Source organism: Chaetura pelagica, unplaced genomic scaffold (genome assembly GCF_000747805.2).
Source record: "Chaetura pelagica isolate M959 unplaced genomic scaffold, ChaPel_1.0 scaffold69, whole genome shotgun sequence".
Classification (NCBI taxonomy): Eukaryota; Metazoa; Chordata; class Aves; order Apodiformes; family Apodidae; genus Chaetura; species Chaetura pelagica.
The window spans coordinates 9128995-9147706 of NW_009970724.1; the positions used below are offsets into that span (position 1 = coordinate 9128995).

General features: G+C 36.9%; 1 protein-coding gene across 2 annotated transcripts; it reads left to right on the forward strand.

Moving 5' to 3' along the window:
- The first annotated feature begins 410 nt into the window (after nucleotides 1–410).
- ABCD3 (ATP-binding cassette, sub-family D (ALD), member 3) lies at nucleotides 411–18019 on the forward strand. 2 transcript variants are annotated; one of them, XM_010006636.1, is made up of 22 exons: nucleotides 411–446; nucleotides 2717–2818; nucleotides 4931–5019; nucleotides 5476–5545; nucleotides 6343–6440; nucleotides 7019–7142; nucleotides 8055–8111; nucleotides 9216–9358; nucleotides 9684–9753; nucleotides 10178–10247; nucleotides 10372–10469; nucleotides 10548–10639; nucleotides 11151–11239; nucleotides 11316–11388; nucleotides 13520–13583; nucleotides 13962–14039; nucleotides 14133–14198; nucleotides 14306–14395; nucleotides 14614–14733; nucleotides 15155–15259; nucleotides 16376–16432; nucleotides 17178–17858. In XM_010006636.1, exons 2-22 carry the CDS (start codon nucleotides 2744–2746, stop codon nucleotides 17253–17255), a joined length of 1806 nt encoding a protein of 601 aa, XP_010004938.1. In that variant the 5' UTR covers nucleotides 411–446; nucleotides 2717–2743; the 3' UTR covers nucleotides 17256–17858. The 2 variants fall into 2 exon arrangements, with proteins under 2 accessions (XP_010004938.1, XP_010004937.1); XM_010006635.1 differs by having other exon boundaries at nucleotides 419–446; nucleotides 2720–2818; nucleotides 17178–18019.
- The last annotated feature ends 693 nt before the right edge of the window (nucleotides 18020–18712 follow it).

Genomic DNA, 18712 nt, shown 5'->3' on the forward strand with positions numbered 1-18712 from the left:
ATGTAGATAGTGCAGAACATCAAAGCTGGGTTGCCTGGGTTGCAGAGTCTGCATTCATGTAGTTTTCATTTGTGGTCAATGGAACCATGTACCCATGTTTGTGAATTATGTGTGAGAAACAGAAACACTAGGAGTTCATGATACAACAGCCAGGGTAAGGCAAAACTTAAAGATGAAAGAGGGAGAGTTGGTTTATCTGTGAAACTGAATGCTGGGAAGAGTCAGGTTTCACTGAAATTTTATAAAAACAGCACATGAGCTTGACAGAAGTTTGACAAGGGGGTATTGCTGTGAAGACACTGTACTGATTTTAAGGAGATAGTGATATAATCCCTAGCTTTCTGTTTTGTCTCTTTTGTATGAAAAAGTATGAGTAAATAACAACTAAAAGACTTTGTTTTTTCCTCTACAGTAAAAGAAGTGGAAAACAAGCATTGCAGAATGAGGTAATTCTTTCTTCATGTAATACGTTTTTATAGTTTTAAATAATACTGATTTTTTAAAGTCACATAATTGTAGTTCTATTTTGGACAGATTGATTACTGTGGTTTGATGTGGTTTGAATGGTGCTTTCATTCTTGGATTGGTTAAACAAATGGAAGAACGAGGTTAATCACGTGTCTGAAGTTTGACTGCAGAATATGTGCTTTCTCATCTGTTTGTGTCTCATGAATATTAAAGGACTAGTGCAGTAAGTCTGGCTGCATGCATAGCAAAAAACAGCTGCCTGTAGATTTGGAATGAGTTATATTTGCTTTTTATTTAAAAGAAAAAGATATGGAAGAAGATGTAAAGTCTGACAGTTTCTAAAAGCACTTTAAACTTCTGGTAGAAGGTTTGGCATTTCCTGGGTCTGCTTTGTGTCTGTTAATTCATTTATTTTAAAAGGATATATCCTTTCAGTCAAATTTTTTTGTTTCATGTTCAAATAAAATATGACAACCCAAAGGGCTGAGCTCATGATTAGAAATATTAGATCATATAATAGTATGAATAGATAACTATTCCATGTACTATCTTTGCTGATAACTTTAGAAGAGGCTTGCACTGTGTAAGTGCCAAGCTATGTGCAAGCAGCATGGTAGCTTCTAGCCAGATCTTGACTGCTCTCTCTGCCGTAAATGTTTGTATTTTGTGTAGCTTTAACTATTTGTAAAAATCTTAATAGCTTTCTCTTCTACCCATCTTGCATATAATTATACTGAATGAGGAATTAACACTATGTAAAAACAGTTCTGGGAGAGAATATACTGAAATTCATTTAAGTGCAACACAAGTAGAAATGGGGAAGAGATTAATAGAGAAGAAGAATAGGTTCAGCGAAGACGTCAAATATACTTAGTAAGGTACTCCTAGAAATTTCACACATCAGACATGTTTGCAATTTCTCTTACAGAAAAGCAATAATGTGTGTTGAGTAATACTTCATGAGGCCTGGGCAGTAGTCCTCAATTTTTGGGACTGTTTGGATTTTTTGTGTAAATATTTTTTAATTAATCTACCTTTAGAATCTACCATATAGCAATCGTCTCTGGCTAGGATTTTATCCATAGTTTGCATTCACGTAGTTTTTTGAAAAGGATAGGACTATAGTTGACTTCATCCCATGAAATCAGGTGTAGGCTTATTTGCAGAGTAATTCAGAGTAATCTTGTGTTTACTGGGCCTCAGAGCTTGCACTTGTTGCCCATCATGTTGCATATATAAAAAGTAAGCAGAGACTTAAGTTGGGCTCTTTGTGCAGTTTCTGTGGTTTAATCATCTGTGAAAAAAAAAATAAAATATGGAGTGCTTGATAGGATTGTCTGAGTTGATTAATGGTGGATAACAGACTACTTTCTTTGTCTTCCCGTTTTTTTCTTTCAGGTTTCCTGTCTAAGTATGCTGTTGATAACTTAACCTTCATAGCAGTTTTGGGTAGCAGAGATAGCAGGGTTAGGTTGATTAGACATGACTAATTTTAAGTACACATGCATGCCCTTTTAGTCTGTTTTCAGGACTGAATCCTTATGTTATAACTGTGAAAGGAGAGAAAGGAAACAAAGGAAAGAAAGAAAAGATACCTGAACTTGTTAAAAAGTATTTAGGTTGGTCAGGACAGAAGATAGGGCTATATGGAGTAAACAAATGCAACTGACCCAGATAAAATGTGTTTGGGTATTGGAAGGTTTTTAAATCTGGTAGATTGAGCTCACTAGGAGAGTGTTGTACTGCTTTTTAGAAGAAATAAGAAATTCTGGTTTCAGTTGAAGCAAGTTTGCACTGTACGGTCAAGAGGTTTAAACCATTGATGGTGTAGACAAATGATGCAAGGCACCTTTAAAAATTCTGGCTGGTGGTGTTGACTAGAGACAAGCATTGTTAAGAGATGGCAGATTACATTATAACTAGTAATTGAATGTTTTAGTGCTGTGGTCTGTATTGTTTGTTTCTCTTGAAAAGGAGGTTTGAAATAAATCTCTTTTATCATGGCAGCTACTTCCTTTTACAATTTGTTTTGATAAGTGTCTTAGGATTTCTGTTAGCTCTGAAGGCATGTGCTTCTGATTCATACACTTCATTTAACTTACATGGGCAAGATGTAAATTGGAGGGAAATACTGCAAATGCTGTAGAAGATAGCTGTAAATAACTTGCATAGGGAAAATAGCACATAAATATTTAAGTAATACCTTAAAGAAAAAGATCTCACCTCATTTTGCGTGTTCTCTGTGCAGCAGAAAGAGGGAAAGAAGGAACGAGCAATGGTGGACAGAGTGTTTATTGCAAGAATATGTCGAATCCTGAGAATAATGGTCCCTAGACCACTGTGTAAAGAGGTAAGCATTGCCTGCAGTACTAGAAATTAGCACTTTTGGAGTGAAATTTCATAACTGTATGAGAATTTAAACAAAATCATATACTTAAATAGGACTAAATTGTACTAAGTGTTTAAAAATAGCAACATATTAATATAAAAATATACAAAAATATACGTGTATTCTGTTAAATTACTAAAAAGTTACATTTTGCTTTCAATTACAAGATAACTTATTACTATCAGCTTTATATCTATTGTCTGTAGCATATCTTTTAAAAACACAACTGTATTTTGCCTGATTGGATGCAAGGTAGTACACTTCTGTGCAAATACTTCCTGTCTTTATACAGGATGCTGTTAATCCATAATTTTGCTTTTGTAACTTACATCCAGGCCAAACCTTACTAGAAAGTGAATTTGTCAAAAAGTCTTTTACCATCATTTCAAGAAAGCCATGCAGACTAGTATTTAGCAAGATAAAATTGTTTGCCTCAGCATCTTTTTCATGCATTCCAGAACATTTAAAAGAGCATTAGTTGAGCTCGGAACTTAAGTGATGAGCTGTAGTATGTTAGGTCTTTGTGAAGGACCAGGTATTTCCTTACACGAACATGAAATGTCCTTTGAGTCAGCCGACAAAACTGACTTAAAATGGCGTCTCCACGTGGTGCTGAACCCCCTCTGTGTGTGTGTGAGGGGGCTGCTGCTACGGGGGAGGAGCCGCAGCCGGAAGCAGGGGCAGGACTAGGTCCCGTTTGATTGGCTGAAAAGCCCGGAAATACAAAACCGGCCAATCGGGAGTGCAGAAAACCCCACAAAAGAGGCAGCGCAGCACGCCCCGCTCTCTCGTTCTCTCCTCGTGTTCGGGGCGGTCCTCTGCACACACTGCCTGCCGCCGCCATTGCCTGCTTTTCCCCACAATAAACCGTGCATTTCGTTGGAAATATTAGTAAGCACTGAGCAAGTTAATCACTCGAAAAAGTCAGGGCATAAGCCCCTGTCTCCTCTGTGTGAGGCGATACCCACGTGTGGATCTCTCAGCAAATCCTGATAAGCTTCGTACACTCCAAAAAGGAGATATAATAGGTCGCGGATCGCGACAGTCTTCCACATATGTCAGGCACAAAATAAATGAATTCCAAAGTACAAAATATAGAGCAAGCATGGCAGCCAGCTATCCTGGGTGAACAAGGATCTTTGAGAGCTCATTCACAAAAAGGAAATACATGGAAGGTAAAAGCATGGATGACAATGCTTCTGGGAGTGCTGACAGAGCTGGCCCCCATCAACTTCTAAAGATCATGACCATCAGAGGAAGTTACTGATATGCCCCAAGAAACCCAAACATCACTCCCATCTTCAAAAACAAGTGTATTGGAAGCTCTAGGCTGGTCAACCTCACTGTATTCATAGTAAGGCTGTGATCAGATCCTTCTGGAAGTGACCTTCAGCCACAGGAAGGACAAAAAGGTGTTTGCAAACAGACATCCTGGATTTATGAATGGCAGGTCATGCTTTACTAATGTGATTGTTTTCAGTGGTGAGATGACTGGCTGTGTGGATAAGGGAAGAACAGAAGATGTTGAATATTGTGATTTTTAACAAGACCTTGAGGCAACCCCTAGTGTGCTGGAAGCCAGATTGAATTGTCTGAATGAGTGGACAGTGAAGTGGGTGGAAAACTGGCTGAACTGTTGGGCTTAATGTTTTTTCGTCAATGGTACAAGGTCTTACTGGGGAGTGGTTACTGGTGACCCTGTTTTGAGTGGGGAATTGGAGTAGGTGACTTTCAGAGGTCCCTTGCAACCTATATTATCCTATGCTTATGGCAGAAAGGTGTCTTAGAGTAGCAGTAACTTCTTTATCCCTGCAATCCTGTGTCTTTTATGATGTGTGCGATGTATGTGTTGACCAAATACAGCTTTTTAAAAGACAAACCTTATCAATATAAGCGTAGTCAGTGTTTTATTGAAAATACTGTATGCTAATGTTTTTCCTTCAAAGTAAGCAAATACTAAGTTAGCTGGGGGCAGCAGGGTAATACTATTCTGCTCAGTATTGTTTTACCACTTATTAGAAAAAAGTGAGTTATAGCCATTGTTTAACTATTACAATGCTATTTTTTTACTAGACAGGTTATTTGCTGCTTATTGCTGTGATGCTGGTAGTCCGAACATACTGTGATATATGGATGATTCAAAATGGAACAGTTATTGAAAGGTACCTATACATGTTGTTTGAAAACAGTCTTTCCTGTGTTTAACATTGTCAGAACACACATTCAGACATTTATAGCAAAAATTTGACTTGATGTGTGAATTCAAAGTGATAATGTATTTTAGCAGGGACTTTCAATGCTTTATATAATGGAAGGAGTGCTTTGTTTCTCTCCTGTGAGAATCTGTGAAAGCAAAGAAGGAAAGGAACTGGTGGTGTGTGAATTTCTGACCCCTTAATGCAGTTACTGCAGGAGAAGAAGGGAGATAATTGCTCAGTCTGTCACTTACCACTTAACTTACACAAGTCTGTCATACTTGATCCTACAGCTGATAATACAGATTTCTATTATGATGTTTTCCTCTGTGTGGTCCACTGAGAAGTTACCCAGTTAAGACAAGCTAGTTTATGCTTTCTTGTTTCTCTTGTAACTAACTTTTAACTGATGGTCACTTGCAGTGCTATTATTGGCCGCAGCAGAAAAGATTTCAAGAAATACTTGTTCAACTTCATTGCCGCGATGCCTGCTGTAAGTTCTTTTCTTGTGCTGGCCTTTTAGTGGAACATATTTTTAAATGTAAATTAAGAATTTGAGGAAAAGATCTTAAAATGAGTGTCTTAAAACCCATGGAAATCAGTTGTTTTACATGCAAGTCTGTGTTAAAATGCATTTTATTTTCTGGGGACGGTATGTGGGAGACTTTTGTCAGCTTATTTCCTTATTGGTTGCAGCTGTCTTTCTGAAAGGTATGTTTAGGTTTTCAGGTTGGTTTTGTTGATGGTGATATTGACTGATAGCTTGATGTGCCATGTGCAGTACAACATCTTAAAGATTGGATAACTTTTCAGCAGTGTGGGTTTGACACCATTGAAGGTGAAGATTTCCTTTTAATCTTTCATTTTTATATTTCTTTTTGTTTGTTCTGAGATTTTCAATGTTTGTTTCCACCCTTTAACTTCCTTTCATCTTGTCAACATCTCTCACCTGCACCAGATAAAAAGAATTCATTAGTTTAGTGTAGCAGTTGTCAGTGGTGGCTCTTTTTAGAGCTTATCAGAACATCTGCTATATGAACAGTTATAATAAATATTTTGATGTGGTGAGATCCACTTCGAAGTGGAGTTTTTAAAAATGTAGAGAGAAACCTTACCAGTGGTCCTGCAGATGCTATATGGTTAGTCTTAGGTGTGTTAATAGTATTATTAACTTCAAGGGGAGAATTTGTCAGTTCTTAGTGTTAACCCAATTTATGCTCTAACCCAGTTTATAATCTAAGTATATTAAATCTTGTTAGCTAAATATTTAAATACTGTCTCTTATTTTAGATCTCTTTAGTGAATAACTTCCTGAAATATGGTCTAAATGAATTGAAACTTTGCTTCCGAGTAAGACTTACCAGATACCTCTATGAGGAATATCTTAAGTAAGTAGCACCTTGTTAATCTTTAAAGCTTTTTAAACTAAATTGATTTTTAAAAAAATAAATTATTTTAAGTATGTAGTAAGAAGATAGCAAGGTGCTTAATAGCTTAGGTATACTGTTTAGAAGAAATTTTGATTGCAATTAACTTGCAGTGAAGAATGAGCAGGGTATCCTGGTTTTTGTAGGACAGATATAATGTACTTCAATTGCTTTCATACAGGGCTAGTAATGCTGCAGACTGAATTGGATGCATGAACTTGAGTAGCAGCTTATGTCCTTTTGCACTGATATTTGGTTGTCAGGTGTGCTGATGCAGTTTGTGAGAGTTTTCTAATTCTAAGTGCAGCGTTGCACAGAGCAGCATGGTCCTGAGCTCAACTAAGATATCCTGGAGCCTAAACAGCTCTGCAAGATTTAATGTGCATCTGGTCTGGCAGAAGCACAAGTTATGCTGACCCCATACAGGCATTTAATGCTTGCACTATTTTTCATGTCGATTGTATGAAGCAGAGGGGTTCAGTTATTTTAGATCCTGAGCAATTAATTTTTTCTGCCACTTAGCTATTGTTTTGTTTCAGATCTTATACCTACTACAAAATGGGGAATCTGGACAACAGAATAGCTAATCCAGATCAACTCCTTACACAGGACGTGGAAAAATTCTGTAACAGTGTAGTAGACCTGTACTCAAACCTTAGCAAGGTGAGTCTTTTCAGAGATAACTTTTAGTAATAACTGTGGAACTTCAGGATGTGATGTCAGAGTTCAAAACAATTGCTTGCATTTATAAGTATATTGCTTGGAGTATGAGGCTAAAAATGCTGTTTGATAGTATATAGTTTAACAGTCTGTGGTCTTCATGATCTCTGCTAAGCACTGTTCAGTGTTGTTATCATTGGTGTTAAACTTTCTTTAAAAGAACTTGCTGCATTTTTTTCCAGTTGATCAGTGCTGAGGATGCTTTCTCAGCCAACTAGGTTTTGAAAGAAACTGATAGCTAGTTTTTAGTTACATATGAATATTTTTGGGGGTAGGGAGATATGGTTGAATAAGCAATTCCAGGTGTTTCTGGTGTAAATTTTAGGGGTTTTAGGTGATGAAGCAGAATACTGTCGAAATTTTTAGACTAGTTTTTTTGGATGCTACATTGTTCATACAAGCACAGGTATAAAGGAAAATACAACTTGATGTGTTAAAAAACGTCTGACTACAGAGCCTGTAGTTCAGCTGGTCTTGCTTTGAGAGTGAGTGTATGGAATAGGATGCTTGCAAATTGCATATTATATCAGGTATATAGCCAAATGCATGGCTTTATCCTTCTGCTCAGTAACAATGGGATCTGGTCCAGCTTTGTTTAGCAAGCAGAATGTCAGTACAGAACTGAAATAGTGAGGTGCTTATTTTGTATGGTCTATGCTTTGTATGAATATTGTGATGTTTTATGTTCAGTTCTTGAGTGAATGTTTTCAGGAAAACATTAGTTTGTGTAATAGGTTAATCAGTATTGTGCTTTTAATGCAGAGTTAGAACTGTTCTTGGGATGGTTGGTGGTTTTTGGATAGTTTAAAGTTTGTTTCATGTTGGTGTTCTAATGCTCTTTTTATTTTTTTACAGCCTTTCTTGGATATAGTTTTGTATATCTTCAAGCTAACAAGTGCAATAGGAGCTCAGGTAAATTGAGTGTGCTTTATAAGCAAATTTTCCCTTCCTGGTTATAGCTTTGTACCTGTTTGGACTCTGAGGAAAACTCAGACTTGGATCTTAATTGTAGATTCATACTTCGTTATTTGAAGGGATATACTGAAAATATGCTTGTACACTAAATGTTTTACATGCTTCAATTCGATATTGAGGCAAACAAAATGCAAACCAGAATTTGCAGACTTTCAATCAATGATTTGAAGTTCTTAATTTTCTTCTAGAAATTACTTGGGAATTCTATTTAGTATAGTATCCTTTTGCATGCTTATATCTTGCATGACCTCCATTTAAGGGAGAAAAAAAGTTTTCTGGATCTTTGTGGCCTCTGTAAAGGTGAGCCATTCCTTGCATTGAGCTGTGTGACCATTATTCTTCAGCTTAGTAAAATGATGCATTTTGATTATCAGAAATGTTCAGGATTTGACAAGTAGCAGGATTTTGTCCAAACAGACTACAATAAGGCTTAGCTGAATCTAGGTCATTTTTCAAGTCTCGGATGTCTTTGCGTTGCTCTCTGTAATACTTACTTATTACAGGCAGTTTATGCTTTTGGTCTTAATCTGTGCCGCACTTCAGAAATATTTAAGCATGCTGTTTGGGACCCCTGGTCTGTTGAAGTTCAGGATCCAGAAGAATAAGAGACCCCTACTAGGACTGCTAGAGAGAAGCAGGCAATATGTTGGAGATGCATGGATCAAAGAAGGGAACAGGAGTGAAATAGTGACTGCTATGACAACGTAGCATGCAGAGAAAAAGAAGTAGGTAGAAATGAAGGGGAGGAAGTGAGAAAGGACTAGAAAATTATTAATGAGACAAGGAGATTACACTGAGTGATGATAAAACCTGGAGCAGAAGACTTGGATGGGAAGGGCATCTGGGGACAAATTTACTGAAATTAGTAAAACGGTATCTGCAAGACAAAAAGGAACACTATGCAGGTTTTAAGAGTAATTGAATTGGTAAGGTAGACACGTGGGAGGTGAGAATCAAAGAATTCATGCTTTCTGGGCATTTTGGATACAAATGTTGCAATTTGAGACCCTCTAGATGCTAAGCTGTTTCTTATATTCACAGGGTCCAGCTAGCATGATGGCATACTTGATTATTTCGGGGTTTTTCCTTACCCGTTTAAGAAGACCAATTGGCAAGATGACTATTATAGAACAAAAATATGAAGGGGAGTACAGATATGTCAACTCACGCCTTATAACAAACAGGTATAGATTTGCTCTGATGGCAAGATGAATGTGACAAAGTAATACTGTGGTGTAAATGAAAGCTGTATGTTAAAGTATATTTGGAAAGTCTTAATCCAATCAGTTTTAAGCATCTTCATTTGGATTAATATTAAAAATATTAAATAATTGCTAATTAGCAGCTGAGGTATAATCTTCTGATCTATTGTTGTGAAAAAGTACAAACTCATATTTCATAAGGTAACTGAAAGAACTGTAATCTTGTGGTTTATGGCTGATTTTTTTCAGACTCTTTTCAACAAAATGAAATTACATTATTTGCTTTGTTGTTTTGGGTTTTTTTTAGTGAAGAAATAGCTTTTTATAATGGGAACTTGAGAGAAAAACAGACTATTCACAAAACCTTCCGTAAACTGGTAAGACTTTCTTTTAAAACATCATAAGCAAAACTTCAATTAATGTTATCGTGGTAATTCTTGACATATTAATATAAATTTAGTTATAGTGGCTAGTTGTTTATGCTGCTACAATAATTAGATTTATAAATAAACTTGTAGGCTATAAGCAGAACAAATTTCTGGCAGAACAGTCTTTCTCTTGGCACTTATGCCTGTTCACCCACCAGTCACTGTTACTGAGTTTCAAGTGTAGGTGGTTTTGATCTGGAGTTCAAGTCTTTGCTAGCAAGAACACCTGTGCAATTCTTGTTGCAGTTACAGGCATGTTTAGTTATCTGTGGGTTACTCAAAATAACTGTTTAGAATCAGACTTATGTAAAATAACAAAAGATATTGAAACAGGTACTGATAGTTTGACCTTTTTTCTTCTGTGACACACCAGGTGGAACACTTGCATAATTTCATCCTGTTCCGGTTTTCGATGGGTTTCATTGATACTATCATTGCCAAATGTAAGTGCTATCCAGTGCTAATGGTTTGCTGTAAATCAAAAAAGGGTAACATTTTACATTATAATTATATTTTTTCTTACTGCTTTTATTAATGTGTACTTTAATATCGACTCTTAAACTCCAGACCTTGCCACTGTGGTTGGTTACCTGGTTGTTAGTCGTCCATTCTTGAACCTGGCTGATCCTCGTCATCAGAATAGTACTCATGCAGAACTACTGGAGGTAAATAGATCAGAGTTAAAATAATTTTCTGAATGTAAGTGTTGTTAGTCCACATAAAGAAACTGTCTTCTACTCTAGGATTACTACCAAAGTGGAAGAATGTTACTGAGAATGTCTCAGGCTTTGGGCAGAATAGTCCTAGCAGGCCGTGAGATGACAAGATTGGCTGGGTAAGCTTCTATAAAATAGTATTTCTTAAAGTTACATTGTTGTTTCTAATCTCATTTTGAGAAACTGACTGTAGAATTAAAATGAGCTTATGTGTTTTTTTCTTTGCAGCATCCTAAAAACCTTGAAACTAGAAAAAAATTTGTGCTCCAAATGTAGCTGTAGATGCTAATTATGTCCACTAGTCATCTCATATCTGAATAGCAGTAGCATGCAATTTAAATGTTTAATTGAAAAGGCGTTGTCAAATGCTCATTAATCAATTGTATTTTGATTATTGCCCAGATTTCTTTTACTAAACATTTGGTTACTACAGGAAAAGATTCCTGTGAATATTCTGAATATGGGGCAACTTCAGTGCAACTCTTAAAATGTAAACATTCTGTTTCTATGCTGGGTTGAATAACTTTGTCATTTTGACAGTGTAATAGAATACTCATTAGAGCTTCTATGAATTTTGAGAACTTGTAAAGATTAAATACTTACAGTTTTGTTTGTTTTTTTTCCCCTTAGTTTCACAGCTCGAATTACAGAATTAATGCAGGTCCTGAAAGACTTGAATAGTGGCAAATATCAGCGTACTATGATATCACAAGAAAAAGGTAGAGGTGACATAATATGCAATATGTACATCTCTGTGTAGTATTCCTGTCTCTAATACTTTTTTCTTAATTTAAGGTGCAGAGAAAAAGCAACCACTGCCTTTGATACCTGGATCTGGTGAAATTATCAACACCGATAACCTTATCAAGTATGTTTACAAAGTTGCCACAGCTTTGGTGTTTTAATATAGTCTGGCTCTTAGGTCTTTACCTCTACCACTATTAATAGATATTTTAATACATATCATCACAATATGCAATTCCTGATGTACTATAGCATATTTACATATTATTCCACCTCACTCCCACTGAGCGTTTCTATTCTGTAAGTCAATCCTTGTCCTTTCACAGTAGCAGAAAACATAATATGCTGTCTAGACTTACCCTTTTTGGTAACATTTTCTGCTGTCCTTTGGAATATGACTTCCTCCACCATTTTCACATAATCACAGAATCTTAGGGGTTGGAAGGTACCTCAAAAGATCATCTAGTCCAACGCCCCTGCTAGAGCAGGATCACCTAGAGCACATCACACTGGAATGTGTGCAGGTGGGTTTTGAATGTCTCCAGCAAAGGAGACTCCACAACCTCTCTGGGCAGCCTGTTCCAGTGCTCTGTCACTCTCACAGTAAAGAATTTTTTTCTAATGCCTACATGGAACTTCCTCTGTTCCAGTTTGCACCCATTGCCCTTTGTCCTGTCACTGGACATCACTGAAAAAAAGCCTGGTTCTGTCATCCTGACACTTGTCCTTAACGTATTTGTAAACATTGATGAGGTTGCCCCTCAGACTCCTCCAAGCTACAGAGACCCAGCTCCCTCAGCCTTTCCTCATCAGGGAGATGTTCCACTCCCTTAATCATTTTTGTGGCTCTGTGCTGGACTCTTTCAAGCAGTTCCCTGTCCTTCTTGTACTGAGAGGCCCAGAACTGGACACAATATTCCAGATGCGGCCTCACCAAGACAGAATAGAGGGGGAGGAGAACCTCCCTTGACCTACTAACCACACCCTTTCCAATACACCCCAGGATGCCATTGGCCTTCTTGGCCACACGGGCACATTGCTGGCTCATGGTCATCCTCCTGTCCACCAGGACCCCAGGCCCCTTTCTCCTACACTACTCTCTAGCAGGTCAGCCCCCAACCTTTGCTGGTACATGGAGTTGTTCTTTCCCAGATGCAAGACTCTACACTTGCCCTTGTTGAATTTCATCAAGTTTCTCCCTGCCCAACTCTCTAGCCTGTCCAGGTCTCACTGAATGGCAGCACAGCCTTCTGGTGTGTCAGCCACTCCTTCCAGTTTAGTGTCATCGGTGAACTTACTGAGGGCACACTCTTGTTTCCTCATCCAGGTCGCTGATGAAAATACTAAGAAGTAGTCGTCCCAGTACTGACCCCTAAAGGACTCCACTAGTCACAGACCTCCAACTAGATTTTGTCCCATTGACCACAGCTCTCTGACTTCTCCCTTTCAACCAGTTCATGATCCACCTCACTACCTGGTCATCAAGACCACACTTCCTCAGTTTATCTATGAGGATGCTGTGGGAGAAGGTGTCAAATGATTTACTAAGATTTTTGTTAATGCTTCATCAAATTTCTTCTAAGAAGTAGGTTGGTTGCAGACTTCATATAAAATTCAGCTTTTAAAATCAGGGTGAAACCTGTATTTGCTTTCAAAATTTGCAGGTATTTCAGTGTGCTTGGATGGCTCTTAGATGTGCACAAGTAGTGATCAATTCCTCAGTTCTTTGCAGTCTGAGGAACATAGTGTTGACAGAGTCATACTATTTAAAGGCATAAAGTAAAGCTAGTTAAGAGATTAAATAGCCTCAGTCTGGTCAATGTGGAAAGCAGATTGTGGGGTAGAGAGGGAAGGAGGGAGGAGGAGATAAAGAAGATGATAGAGGTATTTTTATTAATTTATAAAAAGCAAAGGGGAGGTGAGCAGAGAAATCAGTCAGAGTGCATCCTAGAAGTAACGGATTACACTTCCTCTAGCAGATTTAAAATGAAGTGCATCCTTAGATGTAGAATGTAGATTTATATCTACAAGATGTTTTGGAGGTTTAGAAGGAGAAATCTGTGATGGGGAAAAATAATCTGTAGCTGTTTGTAAAATGCTAACTTACTGCTTTTGGTTCAAGAACTTCCTTAGCTGAATGAAGTACTTCTGAAGTCTTGCCCTGTTCCTTAAATCTCCAAGTGAGCATGCAGTATTAGTTGCCTTTAGACAACTGCTCTTTTTTTTTTTTTTTTTTAACATCGTGATACAAACAGGTTTGATCATGTTCCATTGGTGACACCTAATGGAGATGTTTTGATTCAAGACCTTAACTTTGAGGTAAGATTTTTAATATAGTTGAAAACAATATGCATATTAAGTTTTAAAGTTAGTATTATAATTTCAGAGAGAATCTGAGGGGTTTAAAAAGGTGCTTTCATGGTATGCTCAAATCTGAACAAAATGATGTGAGTTTAAAAGAAAGGCAATAAACTGCTCTCCAAAAAATGCTTTTATTGTTACAAGTGTGTTTTCTTTCACCTGCAGTTCTGCTAAGCTAGTTGGAAAAATATCTGATTATTGGTGGAGATTCCTAATGGGGATGTCAGAAAGTGCAATGTACAGGCCTACAAGGATATCAGCTTGTCTTATTGTTTGTAGAAGCCTTCAACAGTACTTTCTCACTACCCTTTTAACGTGTTGGCTTGGCATTTTTAGGTTCGATCTGGTGCAAATGTTCTGATTTGTGGGCCGAATGGGTGTGGGAAGAGCTCACTTTTCCGTGTTCTTGGTGAGGTAAGGAAGCTTTGTAAAATAAACAGGAAAGGATCCAAAGCCCTGTTGTAATTAGACTTTTTTGGTCAAATTTTATCCTCTTTCTTGTTGCAGTTGTGGCCTTTGTTTGGTGGGCGTTTAACAAAACCTGTAAGAGGAAAGTTGTTTTATGTTCCCCAGGTGAGGCAAAGTACTTTTTATTGACAATAGTGTTCTCTTTTTTTTCCTACTTGAACTATATTTAGAAATATTTTACATACTTTTTTTTTTTTCTAACTGTATCTCAGAGACCATATATGACTCTTGGAACACTCAGAGATCAAGTTATATATCCAGACACTTTAGAAGATCAGAGAAAGAAAGGGATATCTGACCAGGTAATGATATGTTCATTAAGACAATGTTAATTGTCTTAAGATGAGTAATACTGCTTCAAGTTGAAAAATGCTGAAATAACTATTAAAAACACTGCATTTAGTGTCTTTTCAATATTTATCAGTGTTGGTAGTATACCAGTATAATAACCCTTTATAATCTTTTCCAGTAATTTCTTTAAGTTCACTTAAGGTCTTTGTCATTCATGTTTCCACAAAAGGTGCTGAAGGAGTACTTGGATAATGTCCAGCTGGGTCAAATCTTGGAACGTGAAGGAGGCTGGGATAGTGTTCAGGATTGGATGGATGTACTCAGTGGCGGAGAAAAACAAAGAATGGCAGTATGTCTCAAAAGCCGTAATACTTTACATTTTTTACTTATGTCCTGTATTTGTTATCTGAAATGTAAGCAAGTAATGTTTTCTGAATATGAGTATTTTACTTGGAAGAAGCCCCCAGACTGTGAAATACCTGAATAACGAGAAAACAACCTAAAATAGTGTTATTGGAGTAAAAATTTAATAGGAAATGTTGACATTTTATCACACCTTACACTTTGATTATATAAACAGAAGTTCTAGAAAGTTTTTTAAAAAATAAGTTAATATACAGGTCTTACATTTTCATGCTTCAGTGAGTGTTAAATTAAAAGAAATTCCCTTACTGCTGTTAATTATTTACACCAATTCATAGTTTGGCTTCTAACACTGTATTATTAGTTGTAATTCTGTATCCACAGTACCTTTTTGATTTGCATTTCAGATGGCAAGGTTATTCTATCATAAGCCCCAGTTTGCAATTCTGGATGAGTGCACCAGTGCTGTTAGTGTTGATGTGGAAGGCTACATTTACAGCCACTGCAGGAAGGTAAGCTCTTTGGTTCTAGAACTGTATCTCTTCATGTTGAGGAAACTTAAAATTATACAAGGTTCATTATTTCTTATGCCAAGTGCAGGCTAAAAATAAGTATTAAAAAAAAGCTTAGAAGAGTATGCAGGACCCTTTATGCATATTAGAGTTCAGTAATTGTTTTGTAGTCTTAGGATAATTCAGATGTACGTGTGGCTTCTGTATATCTGAGAGCTCTTACTGCTAAGTAACCTCTTCCAGTTAAACTCTTAGAATGTTAAGTGAAGAGCAGATAATCTAAAGTCTTACACTTTTCTTGTTTGGGAAGTTTCTTTTGGTTAGGGCAACAGGAGTGAAAGGCTGGAAATTAACATTTCCATCTGTTTTGAGATATAAAGAGCCAAGGACTCTAGGAAAACATGATGCTATTAAATAGGTTTGTTTTTTTTCCTTTTCCTCTTGTACGCACCATTTCTGATTACACATAGAGCCATGTGAAATATCAGTAAGATTCAATTTCACACTCCTAGCCTGGGCAAGAGTGGGCTTGAAAGAACATTAATTACTGAGTAGCAGGAGTCTCAGAACGGCAAAGGAGCAAAGCTATGCAGCCACTGAAATATGTGCTTTAAACTTGAAGTGGGAACTTATGGAGACTTCTTTAGTAACAAATTGATACTAAATGAGGACTATGCAGAAGAACAGACATTATTTCTTGAACTGATTTTAACACATTAATTTCAATACCCTGACAGACTTAGAAAATTGTTTTGTATGTAGTTGTTTTTCTGTCAACATGAATGTTCATTTATACTTTAGTTTTAGAGTTACTGTTCCCAAGTGACTACTCCATGTTACTGAAAAATAGACTCCTAGTTAGGCTGTACCTTACCTCCTTTGCTCAGTTAATTCTAAGTTTTGCCAAATCATTAAGAGCAAAGGAATTGTTTAAAGAAAAATCCCTCCTGCTTTTTGTATTGCAAAGTCTTCTCTTAATGCTATATCTGTACTGTTAATACAGTCTAGAAGTTTGTGTCAAATATTTTTTAAGCTCTTCTGTTGATATGCTGAAAAATAACTCCTAAGCCATGAGAAAAAATTAACTGCTTTAATGTTTGGGTTTTTTTCATGTAGGTTGGCATCACTCTCTTTACTGTCTCCCACAGAAAATCACTCTGGAAACATCATGATGTATGTAGTCTTTGCTTTTGATAAGGATATCTGTAGGTGGTAGGGGGCTGATATTTGACTTTCTATTAAATTTACTTTACAGTTCAAGGTGTTCTCATTTTGCATCCTAATAGGTTGTGTTCTGCATTTTTTGAAAGGTTGCACTGTTTCAAATATTCTTATGCTTCTAGTTGTGAAGGGAAAAGAACCCCCAAAATCTTAAATGTATCTGTAAAAGTAGCCTCAAAAATAAGAAAGGCGCACTAGATACTTCTGTTTTTTTTCTCATAAAATCCCTATGAACCAGAATCCAGTTAAGAGCATGGCATGGGGTTTTTGCTTTCAAGATACCCAATATATCTACACACTAAAAAGTTAATCTCTAATACATGGGTTACTTTTCTTCCAAACTAGTATTTTATTATTACTTTTCATGCAGACACACTGTAAGTGTGGAAAAAAAAGTGAATTAATACACCGGGCTGAATGTATACCCCAAGTGTATTGTCCCAAGCCCTAAGATGGCAGTGTTAAATTTGGGTGTGACCATTAGCAGACTGATGAATGATATGAAGAGCAACAGTTTAACTACTTTTCCAGAGGCATTTTGATTTAATAAAACATGAGGTGATAGAAGCATAGAAGCATACTCTCTGGTTAGCTGAGTTTTATTTTGCATTGAAATTACTTTAAAATGTAATTTATTTAGAAATTTGTAGAGCTGGTGATGTTTAGATGGTTGATAAGGTATGCTCTTCTATTTCAGTTTTACTTGCATATGGATGGCAGAGGAAACTACGAGTTCAAGAAAATAACTGAAGACACAGTTGAATTTGGATCTTAAAGTCATTAACTGAACTACTACATAGACTGATTATAGGAATTATGTAGAACGGCAGACGTTGTACAATAAAACCACACAGCTTGTTTTTTTAAAAACAAGTAAGATAACCCAAAACAAGCTGTTAAGCGTTTACTATTATGTAGGATATTGCTAATTGTGTATATGTTGGTTTAATTATTGATATGTACTAAGAATGTCCTTATTCTTGTGGTTTAACAACCTGCCTAAATTAAATTGGGCTTAAATGAGTGTAACCTGATTCATCCTGGGATGCAAACCATTTGAAATCAGCTGATTTGACTTTTGTAGACATTCTTTCCCTTCAGTGAAAAGCCCTGTTAAGATTAGGGTTGCTACCTCTTGTTCCTGCAAAGCAGTCTTGGATTTTTGCTCGGTTCTATGCATATTCCTGAGTTATCTCACGTGGTGCAGGACTTTCTCCCATCTTCAGATCTGTGCCCTGTTAAATGAAAGAGCCTTTTCCTTGAACAAGCCTTGCGATGTAGCCAATATGCCCTTGCTGATACAGGGTGGACTGCACTTAAAAGACAAAACTAATTCTTTCTGCTGAAAAGAAAAAGCTTGTTGTTTACTGGGTTTTGGATTCTCTTTAACATCTATCTGCCCATGCAGTTCTCTCTGCTGCTCAGCAGTTCCATTCTCTAGCAGGAGCTTAATACATCCCCCACCCTAGCTGCCCGTTTTCTGTCTGACATGTGCTATGGTAATGAAGGGTTGAGGAGGTTAAGGGAGGAAAGGACTGAGAAAAAAGAAGTTATGTTCCTTGTATTGAACAATCCAGTGCATGTTTTCAGCTCTGAAGAAATTAATGGCTCCAACGAATAGGAACAGAAAAAATGTGGATCAAATAAATCAGCTCTTGAAATGAGTAAGAGTTAGAATAGACTCAAATGTTAATCTGTGAAGTAGCAGACTGTTGTCTGTCCTGTGTCAGTCGTGTAATACAGCAGAAAACTGGATCTCCTCTTGGTTTTAGCTGTCCTTCAGGTCTGAGTTTGAAAGTAGGTGTTAAGTGGTATTTCCGTTGGGACTTCTAAGTTGTGAAGCCTAAAATGATGCTTTCATCCTTTGCATTTATTATCTTATTTGACATGAAGTTTCTTGATTGCTGATACAAATGATTCACTAGTCATTTTTGCTGTTACCTAAGGATCTCTAGTCCATGCTGGTTATCTTGTTCCAGCTGCCAAATCCCCTTGGAGAAACCAAACTCTTTAATTTACTGTAATTGTTTTTTTCCATACAAATGATTACTGTGGTTGCCATGTGACTTTGACACACATAAATGCAGCAAGGTGACTTTTGTGATCAGGGAGCAGGAAGGTATAATTGAAACTGAATCACTGTTTAGATTTTAAAACAAATTACAATACCTGTTGTACAGTGAAGGTCTAGTAGTTCTAGTGCTCCATGTAAGATATAATATAGGAATACAC